Raw genomic sequence first — 24,386 nt, forward strand, 5'->3', positions numbered from 1 at the left:
ATGCATAGAAGCAAAATGACTTGCTAGGAAGCATGTGGGGCTGCATTTTGTCTCTACCTTACTGCAAGTCTGATTCGGTGTGTCCACTGTGCCAACTAGCTCCTCAAGAAAAGCTCAATGCTGTGCAAAGCTTTATGCTGCTTGGCAGTGTCATTCAGGATGTGGAATGGAGACTTATCTAAGAATTTGCTATCATAAGATTTAAAATCTTCTTACAAATCATGAAAAATAATCCAAGTAGTTTGTGAAAATAAATGGTCCCTGGCATGCTAGCTAGGCACACCTCTAAGAAACCGCCTAATGTTTCTGAGGAAGTATCTTGTGTAGCTTAAATTTTAGGTAATGCTGAAATTAGGGGAAAAAATCATTAATAATTTATTAACTAAAAAATACTGAACAAAAACTTTGGAGTTAATGATTAATGATTCCAACAAAGATTTGTGACTCAAATAAACCAACATAGCTCTTCCATATGCATTGACTCTACATCATCTTCCAAAGCTTGAATATAGGTGTCCTGTAGAACATGCATTCCCTTTGCAAATATCTCTACTTCCACTGCTGTTACGCCATGTAGCAGGCTCCCAAGTCCTTGACCTTCTTTGGTGTTTCAGATCTGCTTTTCTGTAACATTTGGGTTTGGATATTCCACCAACACTTTAAACTCAACACATCCAGAACTGAGCTTACCAACTTTCTCAATTTTACCTTCTTTATTATTTGTGAATAGGGCACTGCCACTCACCTGGGATTGAATGTTTGAAACTCTGGGTTATTTCCAACTTCTCTATTTCACTTGCCCAGTCTTTATTTCACATAATCAACAGCCCCCATCTGTCCTCTCCTCTCTATTCTGATGGAAATAACTCTGTAAGACTTTCAGTGTCATGTGTCTGGAAAAATGCAGTAGCTTAGCAGATCTTCCCTTTTCTTTCTCTCAGAACTTCCATACAGTTGCTAGAATAATTTTCCTTAAGAATAGTTCTGGCTATCATCATCCTCAGTGGCTCAAATGAAATCTCAAATGAACCCCTCTTTTTTCCAACAGGCTTTCTTTGGTGGTGGTTGTATTTTTTTGGATGAAAATGAGTTATATAGTTAAAGAATGCAGGTATGTAACTAGAAGATAGGTTAGGATATTAACAATTTGTATACCTTCTGGGTGAAATCTATGTGGAGGACCTCTGGGAGAGAAGAATATCCTTGCAATATCAGGGTGCTGTCTCACTTGGAGGGGACTTTATGGAATACTGAGTAAATTATAGGTTTCCTATATCTATTTATGGGTTTCTGTCCTTAGCATTGTCATCATATTCTATAGGTGAACGTTCTAAGTATACATTTGTTACCCTGACTGCTAATACAGGATATGGGGAGCCCATTACTCATGTTTTTGGAAGCCTAGATACAAGAGATAAATAAGCTTACGTGGAGATTTCCCAGAGTAAACTGTGTATTAGAGTAACAAGGAAAGGAGGACATCAATCTTTTAGGTTCACTCCTATTATAGAACTCTGTGTGAGCCCAGAGTTTGGGGGGCAGGAAAAGGGGGGGGTCTAGGCCACAGGAATACTTGTAAATCTGTGCATGTTTCCTCCATGTAGAATATAAACTTCTTAAAGTGATGATTTTCATTTTTGTTTTTTATATTCCCCAGAGTAGGTACTTACTAAATGATCACTGAATAGGATCTGGATAAATCATTCTTGCATTTTTATTCTTTAATATTATCTAGAACAGGGTTAAAGAACCTTTTTTTTTTTCATTGAAGTTCACACACAAGGAAGAAGCATAAACCGAGGTTTTATTTCTTTCAAAATTGAGATGTAAACCATTCTCAACTACTAAGTTGAGACAGGGATAAATAATGGTAATAAAAATACTTTGGTTTCATATTACAGCCAGTTAAGAGAGAATTACTTGGGGTGAGGAACAGCGCAATATAAGGGAAAGGAGAAATATAGAAATTGATAACAGCAGTAAAAGGGGAGGGGAAAAATAGGAAGAGAAAGGTATACAGGTAGAGAGAAAAGAGAGAGAGAGAGAGAGAGAGAGATAAAGACAAACTGGAAAGTCAGAGGAGAAGGGCAGATATGGATAAAAAGAGACAGATAACACTCTCAGCTGTACAGCTGGGATACGGACATTAGAGTAACTTGTCACTAATCAGGACAGCTAGATGCTGCAGTAGATGGAGTGCCAGGCCTGAAGTCAGGAAGACTCATCTTGAGTTCAAATCCATCCTCTGACACTAGCTGTGTAACCTTGGGCAAGTCATTTAACCCTGTTGGTCTATTTCCTCATCTGTAAAGTGAGTTGGAGAAGGAAATGGCAAACCATTACAGTATCTTTGCTAAGAAAACCCCTAATGTAATGGGGTCATAAAGAGTTGGACACGACTAAAATGACTCACTAAAAATTACAATTATCAATTGCCATTCTTTGAACTTCTTCTAAAGGTCCTTTCCATTTGGGGTATCAGCTTGATTTTTTAAAAAATTCACTTTGCTTTTTATTTTAAGACTTATTTTCTCATGGAATTCCCAATTTTATATATAAGAAGAAATGGTATTCTTTAAAAATTTACTTTAGAACCTTATAAACTCATTACTTTACCATGCCCATTTCATATTTAAGCCAACAGTCATGTTCTGTTCTAATTGAGGAGCAGCTAGATGGCTCAGTGGATTGGAGCCAGGTCCAGATACGTTAGGTCCTGAGTTCAAATCTGACCTCAGATCCTTCCCAGCTATGTGACCCTGGGCAAGACACTTAACCCCCATTGCCTAGCCCTTATTGCTCTCCTGCTTTAGAACCAATACACAGTATTGATTCTAAAATGGAAGAGCAAGGCTTCAAAATAAAGAATTGAGATTGCTTACTTTCACAATGATTTAAGGTTACATTTGAGACAATATAACCAACATTGTACTGACATCTGTTGTAGAAGATAAAAAGAAATTATATGAAGAATATAAGATTTTTCAAATAAGTCAACATAAATTTGATATTCAAAGATTACACTGAAGACAGGCATGTGGAAGGAAGGACAATGAAAAATATAGTTTGGGATTAAGAAATTAGAGACCTGGGGGCAGCTGGGTAGCTCAGTGGATTGAGAGCCAGGCCTAGAGATGGGAGGTCCTAGGTTCAAATCTGACCTCAGATACTTCCCAGCTGTGTGACCCTGGGCAAGTCACTTGACCCCTATTGCCTAGCCCTTATCACTCTTCTGTCTTGGAGCCAATTGGCTCCAAGACAGAAGGTAAGGGTTTAATTAAAAAAAAAAAAGAAATTAGAGACCCAAATATTTTTCTTTAAGTGAAGTCAGGAAAGGCTAGAAATTATGAACAACAAACAACATCAAAGAAAATGAAAATGACTGTAACTAATAGGAAATGACTGGCTTCCATTGACAGAAGAGTAATTTCAGAATTAGCTGAATTAGTGTAGCCAGATTAGAGAAAAATGGCCAAAATCAATTCCAAAACCAAACTAGGAAAAATGGTAAATATAAAAAGGCATTGTATGACATATCAGTTTCAACCTGATCTAAACAAATTATTAAAAAGTAGACATTGATCTACTATAGCCATTTATTAGAGAAGTTTAACTGCTTTTAAAAAGTAGGTACTACATAGCCATGAGGCAAGAAATTGCCTTAGCCAGACCCTGTCTTCATGTAAAAAATTGACAAAACAATCAAGAGCAATACCAATGCAGAGTATAAATAAGAAAACACTATTAGAGGTAGATACAGACATCTTGATGTGAGATCCAATTAAGCCTAGTTATCCCAAGAAGACCATCAGGTAAAACTGGAAAATGCCAAAAATTATGAAATATTTATGTATGAAATAAAATAATTTGTGTATTAGGTTTTTTCTACTGAAGTCTATCTTCAACATAGATATGAACTCTTATTAACTCAGTACCTAACATCCTATAATGAGGAAATTAAAATGGCACTTTAAGGAGAGAAAATGAAGAGTGGCCAGGACCTGACTGAAAACAAAAGGGAAAAAAATCAAAGCTGAAGAGAGTTTTAAAATTGTTCGGATATCAATTTTCAAGATAACTGCAAGATAGAATGAGTGAAAAGAATTAAAAAAAATATCAGAAACTATCATTACTAAAACATTGATTGGGAAGATGTCAGCAACTATAATACTTCCTCACCTCCACAATATCTTTGAGAATGGTATAGGATCATCCTTGATGAATATATAAGGAAAGAATAGAAAGGTTTTTGACAGATGCCTTTCTACAGCAAATCATATCTCAAGTCATAAAACCAAGAGGTTCATAGGAAGTAAATTGGACAATTTTGATTATATGAGTCTGCTGATTATTGGTTATAAAAGCACATTTGACTAAAAAGAGCAAAATTGAAAAAAAAAGCTTCTATGTTCTGATCATACAAAAATCATTTGAGAGAACCTCATATTAATAGGAAGATACAGTATCTGCTCAGCAGGAGCAGGCCTGGCAGTTATCTTTCAGGTGCACAAATGGAAGAGAGGCTCCTTATAGATGTCTAGGTTCTCCATGTGCTCCTGTTTCTTAAGGACACTGCATTCACAAATATCATACATATAAAGTTGGACAGGGCCTAAGAGGCCATCTAATTTAACCTCTTCAAATTAAAGATGAAGAAAACTGAGGTACAGAAATGAACATAGAGATAAAGTGTACTGGATTTTATTGGGTAAACCGTGTATCACTTTCAATGTTCTCAATTTGCTCCTCACTGAAAAATCTATTTTATTAGTACAAAATATTTTTCTGATGATGCTACAGGACTACATATTATAGAATATCACTGTCCTGTGAAGAATCAAAAATGCAGCCACATAAATGTACATGATGGATAAGTAGAATGCAGCATATTACCAACCATTACTTGATTGCACGAAGTGGTATAAAAGAAATCATCAAAGGTACACCTTGTTACACAAGGAAAGCGAGGAATTACAAAGCAAAAACTAGACATAACAGATAGAACAGCCCCTGCATACCCTTGAAGAAGGCCTACAAAAACAGGTAAAAGGTATACAGGATGATAAGGCCTAGAATAGCTGTCATTTGCAATAGTGGAGGGAGTACTCACACTGATGAATTCACACTGCGTACCTAGTATATATGAGGCACTTATTAATTGCTGAGTTATTATTGGTTGATATTCATCAAAGTATTGTCCTTGAGGTGTATCTGTAGGCCAGATCTGGGAGTCAAATGAGGTTCTCCATTTTGATATAAATGTTTTCTTCTTACCCTTCTATTCTTTCAAAATAATCAAGAAAATCCCGTATGTATCAATACCTAAGTGTGATCTTGCAAACCTGGATGATGTCTCTTCTCTATATATAGGATTTTCTGGGAGGCAGGAACAGGAGTGGGGGGGCAACATTTAGACTAAAGTGGCAAACCTCACCATACACATACACACACCTTCAGTGGAGGGGGTTTTCTGCTTTATCAATTCAAATGATCAATTATTCACATAATTCCTGTTTTAAAAATGTCTTAATTTATTCTAGTTTCCTTAAAACTGCTAATATGTTTGTAGCCTAAATAACTCACCATTGATGAAAGTAATGTAATTAACTGGAATTTCTCATTTCCTAACCAGATTGGAGTGACATTTATATCCCTTTTGAAATATTGTTGGAAAGAGACTATTTCAGAGAAGAGAGTAAAGTTTGCCCAGTTACTTTGTATACTTATTCTGATTTATTCAAGTGCCGAGGGAAAAAAATTCCATAAAAATAGATGTAATCTATGATGAATAAGAATGTTATGGTATCTTGGGGGTTAAGTTTGTTTTTGTTTGTTTTTTTTTTTAAATCAGAACATGTATCTATATAGAGCTATCAGAAAATTTAATTTAATTGCTATTTAACTGTAAATTCTAAGATGGTAAGGACCATGTTTTATCTAATTAAAAAAAATATTTCTCAGTATCCAGCTGCTCAGCACTCTTCACCAAGTACGTGTTTTAACTAGTGGTTAGATGTTGAATTAAAAAATTAATTATGGAGAAAATGTCTTTTTCACTATCTTCAGACATACATATAAACTTGTATGTACCCACACACACAATTACATATACATATATGTATACATATATACACCCCATCCACACACACATCTTGCATGAAATTAATGGTTAGTAATATGTTGCAATCTACTTATACCAATCATGTACCTTTATGTTGCTTTGTGTGTGTACACATGGGGAATGGCACCAGTCAATATTAGAACTTATAATATAGATGTAGAGGGTTGTCTGGATCACTTATAGATGGAGTGACTTGCCCATAATGTTGGTATATGTCAAAGGAAGGCCTCCAGGGTTAGTACTCCAACAATGCTGTCTCCCTATAAATCATGGGTCTATGTATGTGTGTACATATACACTCACACGTACATATACACATACATATAGTGTAAAATTAATGAGAAACAGGCTCCCTCCTTTCTAATTTAAAAATGAATATTTTGTTATTGATGAATCACTTGAAAATCATATCTGACTTTCAGGAAAACAACTGTACTCAGATCAGTAGTAAAGAAATTCAGAACTCAACTTTAGAGAGAAAAGAAAAAAAACTTTAGTTAAAATACTATACAATAAAATAATTATGATTATAAATCTCTTTAGTTAAGTATGTACACATTATATGGCATTTTATAAAAGAATGGAACTGGTTAAGATTTTTGAAGCAAATCGAATGCACAAATTTACCACTTTTTAGTGTAATGTCAGTTTAAACATTCTTAAATGGTTGTGTCAGACTAATGGCTCTGCTTTGTGCAAAACATAATAAGGAAAATTAAGAAAAATTTCTGCAAAATCCTTCGTTTCCCATGGTAAATTACTAAAAAAAGGCAATATACACACACTTGATTGAATGCAGAGGTTAGAATGACCAGCACTAGTGTAACCCCCTATCTATAAAATAATTTCTTGGGTAGCTTTAGTTGTTTTCACCTTCAAATCTGATGTCCTAACAGTTGTGCTTTTATGCAGCCACATGGCCTATAAGGTAGATGTTGTCATAAAGGTGTCCTACAAAATCTTCACTAATGTTCTGAGCAGCACGTCGGGTGTTTCGGATAAATTCTCTTTTTGACATTTTGTTCTTCACATGAGGACTAGAAAGGTCAATGGAAAGCAGGATCAAAGAGTAGCACAGTACATAGACAGCATCTAAAGAGGAAAAAAGAAGTGTCAGAAATGACTGACAAGCTTTCAAGATGAGGCCCTGGTCAATAGTCTGTGATTGGAACAAATCAAGAGGCTTACTTTAGAGTCATTTTTTAAGAACTTTCAGTATAAACAAATTCCAAATGTAAAGTTTTGGAATTAAATTTTATCTTTTTAATATCTCCTTTTCAAAGATATATATTGAATTATTCCATTGTAAGTAACATTCTGTAGTTAATTGTATAAGACATACTTTAAACTCATTTTTAACAACTTCTCCATCCCAAATATAGTTCCCTGATGATCTTTCAAAAATAAGTTAATTTATCAGTGATGCTATTGAGAAAAATGTGTGACAGGGATTTGCTATACAAATATGCTTCACTTAATGAAAGAAATTATTGCTATAAACTCATCAGTCTAGAAATGCATTTGTAAGATTTCTTGACCTTATTCTCTTAAAGATGACATATTACAAGATTTAAAAAAAATTGAAATATGTAATGATCAAGACAATTGATTCCACATCAATATTAACAAAACACTTATAGTGAATATTCTTTGTAAAACATATTAAATAGAAGTCATGTCACAGCTATGAGCATGCTGAGAACATTTCACATAATCCTGATATATGACTAGTTATAGGACAGTGATGGTGAACCTTTTAGACATTGTGCATCATGCCCTGCCCCAATTGTGTGCTATTCCTCCCCTAGTTGAATCCCCCCCCCCCACCTTACCTCAAACAGGGAGGGAGAGAGGGGAGTGGCCCAGGCGCTCTGCTCAGGGAAGGGAGTAAGCACTTCCATTGGGCTACTGGGCAGAGGGGTGGGGAGGGGTGGTGGAGAAGGGGAGGAGAGCACACTGGTGAGTGATGGCTCACATGCCCACAGAGAGGTCTTTGCATTCCATCTTTGGCACATATGCCATAGGTTCGCCATCATGGCTATAGAATATCTGTTCTTTTTAATTCTTTTTTTCATGGTTTTAAACAAATTTTTGAGTTCCAAATTCTCTCCCTCCCTGAGATGGCAAGCAATCTGATACAGATTTTACATGTTCAATCATATACAACATTTTTCATTATTAGTCATTTTGTGGAAGACATCTATTCTTTTTTTTTTTTAAACTCTTACCTTCTGTCTTAGAATCAATGCAGTGTGTTGGTTCTAAGGCAGAAGAATGGTAAGGGCTAGGTAATGGAAGTTAAATGATTTGCTCATTCACACAGCTAAGTGTCTGAGGCCAAATTTGAACCCAGGATCTCCCATCTTCTAGGCCTGGCTCCCAATCCACTGAGCTACCCAGCTGCTCCCGACATCTATTCTTAATAAGAGAAACAATGAACTTTGGGGTGGTGGTGGTAAGAATGGAAAAAGAACTTACATCAGATGACAAATTACATTGCATATTTAAAATAATACAATGACATATCTGGATTAATGTAAAAATTTAATTTGATAATAAAGACATTTCCTACATGATGCCACTCAGTTGAATATCTGGAAGCTCCTTTCACCTTTCTAAACTTAATTCCAGTTTTTAAATTTAATGTTTATCATGTAATTATATCCTTAAAGTGGCATAAGTACTAAAGTTCGAAAAAAAGGAATTTTTATGCCCTCAAAATTATTAAGCAGATTTGAGGAACTGATACATTTGAATAGTTGATCTCATTGGCATATTCTTTTACCAACATCATACCAGTACAAATGTGATGATCATACACACACAAACAAATTTGCAAAGCTTAAAGTGTTATATACATGAGAGTCATTACATTTATAGAAGAAACAAAGATGTGCTAAGGAATCAACTTAACTTTCTGACATAATAAGGTATTTCATCAAAGCCTACAACACATCAGTTTTAGTGAACATAACTTATATAACACTTAAGTATTTCTATTTTTTTTCTGGAATGATTTTCAACTCTGGAAAAAACAGCAGAAATACAACTTAAAGTGGATATTTCTATTATTATCAAAATCTTACTTTCAGAGATTAGGGAATGTGATCTCAATTGTAATTATGACACAAAAATGAAGGTAACAGATTAATTTTGAATGGGAAATGCACTTGCCATTCTATGTCTATGACCCTAGTCAAGTGCCTTAGTATTTCTAGGTCTCAAATTTTTTCATATCCATTCTTTCCATTATACCATCATGCTTACCTCTAAAAGTCTGCTTCTAAGTCCCTTACAAACATAGCACTATAGATATCCTTTCCTGTAACCTACAAACGTTCCCAATCAGTTTTATGTTACTCATTATGAAATAATTAAATAGATGCAAACTACTTAATGAAAACAAAACAAAACAAAACAAAAAAACAAAAGTGACTAGAGTAGTCCTTATGATCACATAAAACCACAGATTTTAAGTCACAGCCACTGAAAGGCACTCTCTCTCAGGTCCTTGTCAACTCCTGCCTGGACTATTACAAAACTCTTCTGGTTTGATCTCCTTGATTTAAGGCTTGCCCTGCTCCATTTCATTCTTTAAACAGTTGCCAAAGTGATTTTTCAAAGATACAGATTTGACCATATCATTTCCCTATTCAAGAAACTGCAGTGGCTCTCATTTATACCCAGGATCAAATATATAATCTTCTGTTTGGCTTTTCAAACTTTTCACAACCTAGCCCCTTCCTACCTTGCTCGTCTTCATTTGACATCCTTGCAGATTTTATGATCCAGTGGCAGTGCCCATGTTGGTGTTCTTACATGCTCTTACATTGATTTTGTATTTATGTGTGCGTGTGTGCTTTCCCTAGTTGCTTTCCACATTAAAATGTGAACTCATTGAGGGGAAGGACTCTGTTTTTACCTTTCTTTGCTTACTAAGCACTTAACAGTGCCTCCCTGGGAAATGGTAAGCATTCATTAGAGGAAGAAATTAATAATTTTATTTCTCTTCTAAAAAAATCTATCCTTGTGGCAGAACTGACATGAGATACACTACAGAATACTTTGTACCTTGACTTAATTAGACTATAATTTTGGCATACATAAAGTGAGAGAAATTTTCCCCTTAATAGAGCCTACAAAGGGCAACACATACTCTGATATTTTTAAAAAAATGTTTAGTTTCCTCATTTTTGTGTTGAAATACTTAGATGTCATCTAAAAAGGCAAATTATAAGGTATGTAATACTTTTTACTGAGAAAGCTATGACTGCAAATCAATATTAATGTTCACTGCTATAAAAACTAAACTTTCTGATATTTTTACCTGATTTTATTTCTAGTTAGTTGGCAGATAAGACTTTATTATATACTAAAGACAAGAGTAGTATAGTCACTATGTAAATTCTTACCAGGACTAAGGCCAAGCTCTCTCATCAAATCAGGGTTACAAGCACAGAATCTGTGGGAGAACTTTGTTATAAGAGTTTCAAGATATTCCCCACGTTCTTCAGGGGCATGAATATGTCGAAAAAACTCTCTCAGTGCATTTGGCAAGAACTGATTTCTAAAATTGTGCAATGTCACAAGGTCATCCAAGACATCTCTCCTAGGAAAAAGAGAGATAAAGTTTTAATAAATTTCTACTTTCTATTTATTTTAGGAAAAACGTATTGATGAAAAAAGTAAATCTCCAACTACTAGTTAAAAATACTTCATTATTTGAAGTCAAAGCTATTAAACTTATTTTAAAATCTAAAGGCAAGATGGTTATAAACACTATTTTTATAGCACATGCTAAGCAATTTAAACATTTGAAACAGCCAAAAAATTTAATGTCATATGTACATGAGCTTGCTGTAAAAGATAAACTATGTATACAAAGAAAATGAAGTTTACAATTTAAATATAAAAAAGACGGATTCTTCTTGATAAACTGTAGACAATAGTTAAAAATCTGATTTCTATTTTTACACATTAGCATCATGTCCCTTTTTAACTATCTAGTTGAACTTGTTTACTTCTCATTATGTCACAATCAATTTTTACCAAATATTTAAAGATACTACTATGTAAAATTGAAAAGGGATTAGAAATGTGATCTCTGTATAAGGACTTTTCTTATCCAACAAATTGCATATGTATGGCTGTACATAAAAACCAAAACAAAACAGCTAAAGGTTTGTGAACACACAAAATGGCTAGTCAAGAAGTCTTTTTAAAAAATACATTTTTATTAATAACCTTCTGCTTTCTAACTGATCAGAATTTCTTTCAGCATCCCTCTGCCTCACCCCTCCCAGGAAGCCATGACATAAAACAAATAATATTTTTTCAAAGAAAAAGAGAAAGACAAATCAGCAAAACCAAGTACTACATCAAAAAATATTCCACATCTGTACCCTTCCCACCTTTGCAAAGGAATCAAGGGGAGAGATGCCTTCTCCTTTGTCTTCTTTGGGATCATGATTTTTTTTCCCCCCTTCATATTTCTGTAATATACATTTTCATTTATTTTGTGGTTGTTCTATCCCTTTATATCATCATTGTAGTCATCATATATTGTTTCCTTGGTTCTGTTTATTTCACTCTGTACCAATTCACCTAGATCTTTCCATGTTTCTCTGTTAATCATATTCTTTCTTATCATTTTTTTACTGTTCCTTATGACCACAAAAAGCTGTAAAGGACCTTCGTCTTAATGATGACCTCCTTAAGATATAGGCATAATAGTAGAATCTCTGGGTCAAAAAGGCTGTGAACATTTCAGTCATTTTATTTTCATAATTTAAATCTCTTTTCAAAATGGTTGCATTGATTCACAGCTCCACCAACAACATATTAGTTTACCCGCTTTCTCACAACTCCTCCAAAATTGACTATTTCCATCTTTTGTCACCTTTGAAATTTGCTAGGTGTGAGGTGAAACATCAAGATTGTTGCATTTTATAGTTATTTTGAATGAAATCTATCTTATTGCCTCTTGGATTTTATCATTACTAGAGAATTGCCATTGATATTTGTGATTTTATTTTGTAGGCTACAACTTTGTCAAAGCAACTGTCTCAGGATCTTTGCTCACTCCTTAGGATTTTCTAAGTAAACTATCAGGCTCATCAGCAAGGAGGGATAGTTTCATCACTTCTTTACTTAACCCACTTAATTTTTTCCTTTTCTCTTTTGCTAGCATTTTTAGAAATATATACTTTGCATATACTTCTTTGTGTATATTTTAGGAATCTTTGTTTTATTCCTATATTTAATGGAAAATGCTTGCTTTCAGTTTTAAATATATTTTATTGTGTTAAAAAGGTATCTTTATGTCTGTACTTTGTAGGGTTTTTAACCTATATGAATATTATACTTCATGAAAGTTTTTTCTTCCTTATGTATCTTGAGATAATAATGTAATTTGAATGTTTGGGGTTTTAATATTAATTACATTGATATATTATTTCAATGGTTCACGTTTCAATAGTACCGTACAGTTAAAAGTATTTTGTTTGTCTATCTGCAAAAATGCATACAAATGAAAAATGCTTAATATACTGATCAAAGAAGGCAAATTTTAATGACTCATTAGTACTAGAGCTTTGATTTGAACTTTATCTAAACCTTTCTTGATTATACTAATTTAAGTAAAATCATGATTACTGCTATAGCTTATGAACTAGAGCAGGAGGCCACAATGTATCTCTTGTACACTATTTTTATATAGTATATATGAAATTCTGATGCTTAGATAAGCATTTAAAATTTTTTTAAAAATGCATTTAAAAAATAATTTCCCATTGTTACATGGGAACTGTCTCTCCCTCCCCTCTACCATCCCTGTTCCCGGAACTGACAAGCAATTCCACTGGGTTATATATGTATTTTCACTCACAACTTATGTCTATATTATTCATTTTTGTAATAAGAATATAAATATTTTTTATGTTTGTATGCATTTATATTTTATTTGCTCTTATATTTCTTAGGTTTTGTTTTATGAAATGTTTTATATATTTCAAATTTTATTTCTATGTGGATAATATAAAAACTGAAATTTCTCTTTAGCTCCAAACTGCTGGTAGTAGAGTAAGTATAACTGATTAATAGGAAAATACAGGGTTAGGAGTTTTGTTTTTTTCCCCTGAAGGTTTGGGTCTGATTTGTTGACACTGGATAACTGCACCTTCTATTTTTCTGAGGAGACTGAGACCATCTGTTATGATCTCTTTTATTTCCATCCTTTAAGTTTTTATACATTCTTTCGATTTTTGCTTATCTTACATGATGAGGTGATATTTCTTCTTGGGAAAACTAACCCTTCCATTTGTGTCCTTTATCTGTTCCCCTCCTGTGTCATCCAAATGAAGGTGCTGCAAGGGCACTAATGACTTTTTCTCAGCCATCGGTCTTCTAGATCTCTACTGCACCTGATACTGAACTTTTTTTTTCTTTAACTCTCTTTTCTCTTGGCTTCTGTCACATGGTACTTTTCTGCTTATCCTACCTGGATGGCTACTGTTCTTTCCTGACCATTTTCTTCTCTTATTATTTTCTTTCTAGACTGTCCTCAATCCTCATTTTTCTCTTTCTATTTTCCTTTGATGGTTTTACTCACACCCATTGCCTCAATTATCAGCTCTGAAGGGGAATACCAACTCTACCTACCCAACCTCAATCTCTTCCCTGAACACCAGTCTCAAACCTCTGCCTATACATAGCTCTACAGGCTACCTTTAACTCAACATAACAAATTTTTGATTCCTATTGCTGGCCTCATCATTCTCCAGTCATACAAGCAGGAAATTTTGGATTCATCTTTGATTCAGTCTACCTCACTACACTGAGAGATGAAATCTGTTATGAAGTCCTCTACTTTTATACCACTACTTGCATCTGGCCCCTCTCTCAACAATATGTTCTTACCCCTTCTCTCCTGGACTATTTTGTATACAAGTCACTCTCTCTTACTTCAGGCTCTTCTCTTTAAATGCCTGTTTTTGAAATAAACTATTATTAGAATAATTTTTTACTTTAGTGGTTTCCTGTTTACCAAACTGAAGATACTCTCCATAGGTGATGTGTTAAGTAAAATCCATTCTATTCTGTGACAAAGTCTTCATGCCCTCTGTCCTGAAATATTTTGTAAAAGTCTCTTTGATTTGAGTTTTCCCCATTCCCTTTGCAAAGATGCCAAAAATATTCTTCCTAGTCCTTATGTCTGTATTGTAAATTAACTGTTCAAAAGTCTACAGCATCTCCCTGCAGCCTAAAATGAACTACAACCTTCCTTAGTGACCCTCCACAGTCTGGTTCCAAGGGCTCTTTCTCCCCTTATTTCATTCTGTTCCTTCAACATGAGGCATTTTTTATTCTAATCAGTCTCATTGTTAAGAACTAGCTACAACTGAAGGAAAACTTAGTTCCTGGTTAATATAAATAATTTATAAATATTATAATTAAAAAAGGTTACTTGAATTTCCAAATAATTTTTATTTATTTTTACCTTTCATCAAGATAGATTCTCAGCTTCTTCCAATTTAGTGTCCTTGTACAAAAGATGAACTTTGCTATTTCCTTTGGTGAATCATCAAGGATGCCCTTGGACATAAAGTAGTTTACTCCCTAAGACAGAAACAAACATGTCTAGATGAATAAAATTGTCCTTTAAAATTTCTTTTAAAACACAAATAGTAGGCAATAGCAGACCAATAACTATAATTTTTTTAGCTTTAATAAACTTTATTTTGATATTGCTTCAAACTGTAAACATGCAAAATAAAAGCTAAAACTTAGTACATTATTATTATATAGTTGATATTTTACATGCAATAGAAGGTAGGGAATTCAAAGTTAAGGATAGCATAGCAGTCTCCTTGCATTTATTTAAATATAATGTCTGCACAAGCAACTACTGCTAAGTTACCATTTATATTACTTGTTCATATAATAAAGGAAAAATGATAATCATATAAAAAGAATGAACAAATCTACCTACTTGAAAACAATCCCAAACCAATCCTTTTCTCCCCAAAATAGAAAATATCGTGCCTGAAGACCATATATATATAAGCACTAATAGATCTTTAAAGGAAAGTTCTTTGAATTCTTCCCCCTCACCCCCATATTGAATAGTAGTTTGGAAATGGAAATGCCTGACTGTTCTTGCCTACAAATTTGAAGCCATCTGATGTGGTGGTTTTGAATAATGCTAAATATTGTGAGCACTGAATGAAAAATATAGACATCTATTAAGGCAAAACAATTTCACTGTTTCATGGCATTTATCTTTGAATTTCCTGTCCTCCGCATGCAAAACTTTTAAGAGAAGCATTACCATAGTTTTTGTGACTAAATTATTTTTTAAAAGACAACAACAACAACAAAAAAAACAAACACTGAAATCAATGTTCTTACATGTCTATGGAAGTCACATTCAAATAAGTATCTTCTATGGATTTGAATGTGTAGTCATTCAAATAAAAGACAGGTATATTTTTTTCAACATGCAGATATCCAGCATACATGCATGCCCATGAATGCTTATGTCTAGATAACAATATCCTGTGTATATTTAATTGATATAGAAGATGATTCATTTTGCATGCATGATATACTGTTTCTACATATACATTTCTTATTTCTTCAATATTTATCTAGCCTAAAATGAATTTAGAGAGTATTACAGGGATTTATATATATTTAATTAAGAATTCATAGGTCTAGAAAGTTTTTCCTAAAAATAAGACCCCTCTCCCAAATATTTTCATTCTGAATTTTAAAGAGATAATTTTATAATAATAAAAATATTATTTAAAAACTAGAATTTAAAGATGAAGTATTCTAATATATGTAGTTATGTACTTTTATGCACATTTAAAATTATAGTATATGTATTTAATGCTCTGAAGATTCTTATTTATGCTTTATTTATACTTTTTTAAACCCAATAAAACAGAAATGCTATGTCATTAGAGAAAAATAGAGTAAAAGAAGGGATAAAAAGCCCCTGGTATAATATAACCTAGTCATTGGAGGTCTCGTGTATATTTCCCTTTTATGCCATATTTCAGAATAAATGATGGATGTAGGGATAGAATGTAAGAAGGCCTAGACATTAGATAATATAATTGACCTGGAATAAAATTAGCAGCATTTATCTGAGGTATACATAGCAGAATCTTGAATCAATTATTGGTTGCCTACTTCCATCCTCCCCTCCATTAACAGGAATGATAAGAGAGTTGACTGTATACATAAAAGGCTTCTCAATAGGCTTGGTTTATTTCATAATTCTATAATTAAACTCATATTTTAGAAACTTCCTAAACTCCAATTATTCCAAATGGTTGAATTTACTATAAATATTTGTAGGCACAGCAGCATGGAAAAAATGTTATTTAAATGACTGCCAATATATAACTAACTATAAAAGGAAATGGTGCTAATATATATATTTTAATTTTACAAAATTTTTAACATCTTGAAATTTTGCTAAATGTTTAAAGGAAAGTACTTAGTCATCATTTAAATTCTCTACTGTATGCATTTATTAAAGACTTATTTAATGTTCTCTAATGCTTTTAATTTATTTTCACATTGAAATAAGTGCCCAATAATCTCCATCAAGTGAGTCAGGTTTAGTCTCTGGTTCATAGAATTCATAAAGTTAATTATGAAAGCATTTTTCAACACTTCAACAAATGATATTCATTTCAATTAGAATATTTATTAGGGCCTACTATATACTGAGTGATATGTTATACTCTAGGAGAGTTAGGTAATTTAAATAAGAAGGGAAGGGGATGGGCATTTACATAGCACCTAATATGTGGCGGGCTTTTTGCTGAAAACGTTGCAAAATATTATCTCATTTGATCCTCAATATCCCTAAATGGTATATGTGATTTTGATCCCCGTTTTATAGCTGAGGAAATCGAGGCAAACAGACATGAAATGACTTGCCCAGGTCCCACACACAGTATCTGAGGCTGGAAATAAAGTGAAGTCTTTCTGGATTCAGGCTCATTATTCTATCCACTGCACCACCTAACTGCACTAAATAAGACATCGTTCTTGTCCTCATGGAACTTAGTCAGTATAATGGAGAATGCAACATAAACATAAAAGGAAATTTCATTATTGACTAGGGAGAGATCAAGGAAGGTTTCATAAAAGGGGTGGGGGTAGTTGAGATTTTACAGAATGTGAAGTTGTCAACAGCTGTAGAGTTTGGAGGACATTTCAAATACAGGATATATAGCATAACCAAAGATATGCAGGTAGAAAAGCATGTGGAGCATACAAGGGATAATGCATAATTCAGTTTAGTTAAGACTACAAAGTGCATGAAGAATAATTAAAGAGAAAGATAGAAAAATAGGCAAGTACTATGTTTCTTAAGGTCCTGGATGTTTAAATAAGGAACATGAGCTTTATTTAACAGGTGATATGAAGTCATATTGGATGATTTGGAGAAGAAGTGACATATCCAAATTTGTACATTAAAAAAAGAGTCATTTGGCAGTAGTATAAAGGATAGTCAGATATAGGTTAGAAAAAGAGAGTGGAATAGAAAGATAATTAGAAAACCACAGTCATGTTTCAGGTAGGTAGTAATGAATGCACTAGCTGGTGAAAGTAGGAAGAGAGAGCTAAGGATGAATATGAACGATACTAGAAAAGAGAATTAAGAAGATTTGGGGAACATTAATTAGAGAAAATGAAGGAGAGGGAAGAGGCAAAGATAATACCAATGTTTCAAAGGCAGGAACAGATTTTGAGGGAAAATATAAATCCCGACATTTATGTATTTCTTTAAGATTTGCAAAGTGATTCTTAACATATATTGTTTTGGGACATGCTAAGCTATCTGGTGTAACATGTGGAAAAAAAAGTCCTGTAAACACTGGGAGGTATACACCTAGATATGAAAATTCAGGAGTGATCTGCTTGGTGATAATGGTTGATACTAGGGAATGAAATGAGACTTCCAAGAGGGAGAGTATATAAAGGGAAGAGTAACAGAATCTTAGGGAATATCCTTCAGGAGGACCTGAAAAGGTGACAAGTTTATTCATTAGAGTAGGAGGAAAGCCAAAATGTCTTAGAAGCCAAGAGAGAGGAGAGCATAAAAAATAAAAACTAAAAATAGGCATATTGAATAATTCTTTATGAGGTCTTTACTACTGGTACCTATTAGGTAATTTGGATTAAAATTTTTTATAATCTTTTAAAAAAGAAATAATTATGTAGAAGCAATATTTTATCATTTTTTCTCTTGAAATTCATTTATTTAATTTAGAATATTTTCCCATGGTTACATGATTCATGTTCTTTCCCCCCCTCCATCTACCCCCCTCCCATAGCCAATGAGCAATTCCACTGGGTTTTACATTATCACTGTAGAAGCAATATTTTAAATTGCACATAGTAGGCTCAGAATGAGACTCCAAATCATAGATTGAATGTTCTTGTCCACTGTAAACCCTCAAGTATATACTGCAACATTGTGTCCATATTATAGGATTTTAGTCTTAGAACAAGAAGGGACTTTACAGGTAATCTTGTCTAAATCGCTTACTTCTTGCCATTTTATAGGTAACAATATGTTTTGGATAGAAGGTTATTTAGGCATCCTAGTTTCTCTCCAAATTTACCTTTTTTTCTATGTAAACTTTGCCTCCTCTGACTACGTAATCGAACAACTCTTTGTAAAGAGAAACAAAAACTTCTATAACATCCTTACAAACAAAATAAAACTTCAATTTAAGTTTGAATTTACTACTCTAACTCAAGAGGGTATGACTAGGGAATTCTACTCTAATAGATTCAAATCCCAAAAACAGTGAACAAAAATGTATACATAAGATTGAAATCTGTATCCATAACACTACAAAAGTGGTTATAGTTTATCACCACTTTCAAATTCATTGCTATCATCTATTTGAGTATGAATTAAAGCTCATTTATATATATAATGAAACCATTTAGAACAGTTTTCCCCCTTCCTTCTATGTCTAATTTAATATTTTCAGATTACTGAGGACATAGCATGAAGGCTCAGGACTCTTCCTAAAGAGAAAAGTATTGAATATCCATCCTTTGTACTTGTAGATCTATCATGATTTTATCTGGTTTTGGTTTTATTCGGTCATTCCAGGATGTACCAGATCTACTATAGAGACTTTAGAGAGATGGAGGGTAGCCTCATTTTAGAGGGAGTATTTTATAAAATATAGTCATTGCTATGAGAAAGCTATTTTGTAGGAAATGCAGCCCTTTAATTGTAAGTCTTTATCAATCGCTCTAATTTATCTATCTAACCTTCTGTCTTAGAATCAATATTGTGAATTGGTTCCAAGGCAGAAGTAAGGGCTAGGCAATGGAGGTTAAGTAACTTGTCCAGGGTCATATAGCTAAGGCGGTGTCTGAGGCCAAATTTGAACCTAGGACCTCCTGTCTCTAGGCCTGGCTCTCAATCCACTGAGAAACCCAGCTGCCACCTCTTTTTATATTTTAAAAAAGTTTTACTAAAATTTTAAGTGTTTCAAACCTTCCCAGATTACTCCATTCTATGATAATCCTCTTCTAATAAAGTAAATCATTAAGTGAAACTAAGATTACAGTGATCTCATCTGAAAGTGAATGTAACATTGCAAATCTGTAGTAATCTTCCAATCTATTTGTTAATACTTAACAAACATGCATAATCAAGGAAAAAATCCCTTAATGTCTGTATTCAAAAATAATTTTTCATTTTGCATCTTAAATCCATTACTTCTACATCAGGGGGTAGATAGTATCATGACCATCTTGGATGGGCATTGTGTTGGTCATAGTTATTAGAGCTTTCAAAAAGTTGTCTTTACAGTGTTAGTATTGCTTAAATTATTCCTCTGATTCTGTTTATATCATGCTACATCTTTTCAAATTGTCTTCCCATGTCTCTTTGAAATCATCTATTTTGTCATTTCTTAGAGCACAAGTAGTATTCCATCACATTCATATTCCATACTTTATTGAGCTGTTCCTAAATTGATAAGGCTTTCCTTTATTTTCCAGGGGTTTTTTGCTACCACAAAAAGAATTGATATAATTTTGTATTTATGTGACTTTTTTCCTTTCTTGATACCTTTTATGTACAGGTCTAGAACTGGTATTACTATTGAGTGTATATAATTGCAAATTGCTTTCCACAATGGTTATAGCCATTCACAGGTCCACTAACAGTGTATTAATGTTCCTGTTCTCTCATAGCCTAACATTTACCATTTTCCTTTTTATTATCTTTGCCAAGCTTATAGATATAGGGTAGAATCTAAGAACCACTTTAATTTATATTTCTTTAAATATAAGTGATTTAGAAGATTTTTGATTATGACTATTGATCAGATCGCTCTAAAAACAAAAATAACCCTTCTATCTTAGAATCAATGCTAAATATTGATTCTAAGGCATAAGAACAGTAAGGGTTAGGCAAATGAGATTAAATGATGTTCCCAGTGTCATAAAACTAGGAAGTGTCTGGTGCTAAATTTGAATCCAGATTCTCCTAATTTCAGGACTGGCATTCTATCCACTATTTTACCTAGTTGCCCCAAGATTTTTCTTTGAAAGAAAGAAAGGTATCTCCCTATTTTTAAGCTAAAAATTAAATTTTTGATTGCAATGTATATGAAATATACTATTATGTATCACTTGTACTTTTTTTTTTATAACCCTTACCTTCTGTCTTAGAATCAATATTATGTATTGGTTCCAAAGCAGAAGAATGGTAAGGGCTAGGCAATGGGGGTTAAGTGACTTGCCCAGGGTCATACAGCTAAGAAGTATCTGAGGCCAGACTTGAACCTAGGACCTATCGTCTTGAGGCCTGGCTCTCAAATCCACTGAGCCACCCAGCTGTCCCCACTTGTACTTTTTAAAGTTAAAAATTTTAAATTAAAGCAAATTTGGATATGGAGATTATACTATCAATTATGTGTAAGAGATTCAGCCGTAAAGAATTAGCTATTAACTGAATCAAAATACAAAAAAAATAAAAACTAAGTATATATCATTGAGTCAAAGAATGTATTAAGAACTCATTCTATACATTATACATTATATATATTATATATATGGATATGTGTATATATCCATATACCACATTAAAAAAAGAGTACAAGAGAACCTCCTCCCCTCCCCCCTCTTTTAAAGGAAGCTCTGGGCTCACATCCTACCTTTGATCCATTCTGGTTGTGTAACACTGGGCAAGTTGCTTAATCTCTCAAGGTTCAAGGCAATTCTCAAACTATAAAGTGATGAGAGGGTGCAATCCTGCCATTGGTAGAGGGAATTTCTTCACCTGGAAGTCCCTATAACTATTTAATAACAAATATTTTTTGAACGGAATTACTTTAATTTGATAGGTAAGATAATTTGATAGGTAAGCAAAACAACAAAAATACTCAGGAAAAGTCAGCTAATGGTAATGGTATGATACTGTATTTAATTAATCAACAGCAATTTATTAAGGGTCCAGACAATGGAGTAGGTGGTGAGTCTACAAAGAAAGGAAAAATACTTGGTTGCTCTTAGATACAGACAACACTTCTAAAATCAGTCAACAGAATATTTATTAAATGCCTACCATGTGCCAGGCACTGTGCTAAGTATTAGTAATGAACCTTCTTTAAAAAGAAGACATAAAGAATGAAAAATTACCACATGAAATGCATTTACTATCAAAACTGGAGGGGTGGAAAAGGGGCCGGCGTTTCCTAGGGCTGCTAAAAGGAAAAACCTATGACATGCAGGGACCAACAATAATAAAGATGAACAAATTTATAAAAATCAGCAAAGAATGAAAAAAGCTAGTAAGGGCTAGGTAAGAATTCCATTCTTGAAGCCAATCTCCTACTGAGGAAGGCAAAAGAATTTAGTCCCTGAAAATGATTGGAGCTCAATTTTTAGCCGTATTCAAATATTGTATAATCTATGTGGAAGAGGGAAGGAAGTGTGCTCTACATTTGAACTGCCCTCTACAGAGGGCCAATATAGCAGTTGAATAATAGAGAGAATAAGTGTTATAGTAGTTCAATAACAACACAGATCACTATGGGCTGGGATAGTTAATGAAGTCTTTGTATATAAAACTTGAGTTAATCCTTGTATGAAACTTGAGCAGGGCAGTGTAGGATATTTTCTCTCTAAATAAAGTAAAGAGAGGGCTTTCCTGGGAGGAGAACATGACATAAGAAAAAGCATCAAAAAAGAAAGGAAAGTACAAGTTGCTTTGGGGCTTTAGTTGGGTGGTTGGAAAATAGTTAGGAGTCAAGCTTTGGAGGGTTTTGAATATCAGGGAGCCAATGATGATTTCAAGTGGGAAAAATCATGATGAAGTTATTTTTGGAAATTTATACTGATATTGGTGTAGGATAAATCAGATGAGGGATCTAACTAGAGGGAGAGGCAAGTAAGGAAGTTATTGCTTTGAGCCAGGAGTGTGGTAATAATGGTTTGATCAGTGGGACGAGCAGTAGGAAAGGATAGGACAAATGTGAGAAGTATTAATGAAGGAAAATGATGGAGACTTACTGAAGAGAATCACAGATTTTGTGCTCGAGTAGGAATCCTATCTAACCCCCTTGTTTTGAAGATGAAGAAACCAAGGCACAGAAGAATGAGAATTTTATTATCTTGGTATGACAGAATCAGAACTATAATCCAGATTTTTCTGATTTCAGTATTCTTTTCATAGCATTTAGTCAATGCTTCAAGCTAAATGGGCATCTAGGTGATTCATTGGATAGAGTCTTTAGATACATTGGACAGAGGTCTAGAGATAGGAGGTCCTGGGTTCAAATTTGACCTCAGACCCTTCCTAGCTGTGTGACCCTGAACAAATCATTTAACCCTATTTGTCTCATTTCCTCATATGTAAAATGATCTGGAGAAGAATATGGCAAACCAATCTAGTATCTCTCCAAGAAAACCCCATATGGGGTCAGGAAAAGTGGGGCATGAAAGAAATGACTGAACCCAAATCAAGTTAAATAGCAGGTGACAAAGTGATCATGTTAAAGATTCCCTGAATAGAATTATTATTTGTTACTCAAGAGAACTTGGGGTAGAATTTATTAAACATTTAGTTTTTTTAAATTAGTATTACTCGAGTTCAGTTATGCCCACTAAAATAGACATATAAGCCATCAAGTCAAGCATAAGGATCTTTGAAGGCCATATTTTGAGACAGGAAAACTTTTAACTTCTATATTCTACTATATCTTTTCCTTAATTTGTTAAATATTTTCCAATTACATTTTATTTTATTTCATTTTATTGTTTTAAACTCTTATTTTCTTACTATCAATTCTAAGACAGAAGAGTAGCTAGGGGCAAGCAATTGGGATTAAGTGACTTGCCCATGGTCACAAAGCTAGTTAGCAGTATCTGAGGACAGATTTGAACCCAGGTTTCCCTGATTCCAGGTCTGACACTCTATCTACTGAGCTACTTAGCTGCCCCCCCCCCCCCCCCCCCGTTCAGGCATACTTGGGAATGTTGAGTATTGTAGACTGCATGCAGCCAGCAGTGTTGACATTTCTACTCTAGATTTTAACCAGAAAATGCCATGATTTGAAAGATATCTTTAATTTCAAGGAAGTCTTTTTCATAGTCTATAAAAAAGGTTTTGGTCCTTTTCTTCCTTCTTTCTTAAAACAAACACATTTTTTTCTGTCTTAGAATCAATATTGTATATTGGTTCCAAGATAAAAGAGCAGTAAAAGCTAGGCAATGGGGAGTTATATTACTTGCCCAGGGTCACACAGCTAGGAAGTATAGGACTTTCCATCTTTGGGTCTGGCTCTCAATAATCCACTTAGCCACCCTTGCTGCCCCCATTTCATCCTTCTTTCCCTCACATCTCATTAACTTGCAATTTGGCTTTCAAATTTACCATTCCACCAGCACCATTCCTTTCAAATTTACTATTGATCTCTTAATTGTCACAACCAAATCCTTTTAACCTCTCTGCATTTGAAACCATTCAGCATCCTTTCCTCTAAGATATTCTGTTTTCTCTAGATTTTGGGGGAACCTTTCTTTTAGGTCTCCCTACTTGACTGATGGCTCTTACTCAAGCTTCTTTGCTGGATCATTCATTATCCATAACACATTTCCTAACTGTGAGTGTATGTCAAGGCTCTGACCCGGTTTGGTTTCTCTTTTATCTTCACACACACATTTTTCTCTTTTCCTCCTCCTCTCCTCCTCTTATGTGTTCAAT

At 33.8% G+C, this 24,386-nt stretch overlaps 1 protein-coding gene across 5 annotated transcripts in view; it reads right to left on the reverse strand.

Moving 5' to 3' along the window:
- Positions 1-1,783: 1,783 nt before the first annotated feature.
- The window catches only part of FBXO8 (F-box protein 8), a 53,893-nt gene continuing 31,290 nt past the window's right edge, over positions 1,784-24,386 (reverse strand). For all 5 annotated transcript variants that reach the window (XM_007496099.3, XM_016423120.2, XM_056802929.1 and 2 more), the window contains 3 exons: positions 14,619-14,737; positions 10,534-10,730; positions 1,784-7,213 (listed from right to left, as the gene is read on the reverse strand). In XM_007496099.3, coding sequence (XP_007496161.1) covers positions 7,026-7,213; positions 10,534-10,730; positions 14,619-14,737 — 504 coding nt within the window. In that variant the 3' untranslated portion in view covers positions 1,784-7,025. The remainder of the gene's footprint in view (positions 7,214-10,533; positions 10,731-14,618; positions 14,738-24,386) is intronic.

The sequence above is a fragment of the Monodelphis domestica genome, chromosome 6 (assembly GCF_027887165.1).
Source record: "Monodelphis domestica isolate mMonDom1 chromosome 6, mMonDom1.pri, whole genome shotgun sequence".
In the NCBI taxonomy this organism is placed as follows: domain Eukaryota; kingdom Metazoa; phylum Chordata; class Mammalia; order Didelphimorphia; family Didelphidae; genus Monodelphis; species Monodelphis domestica.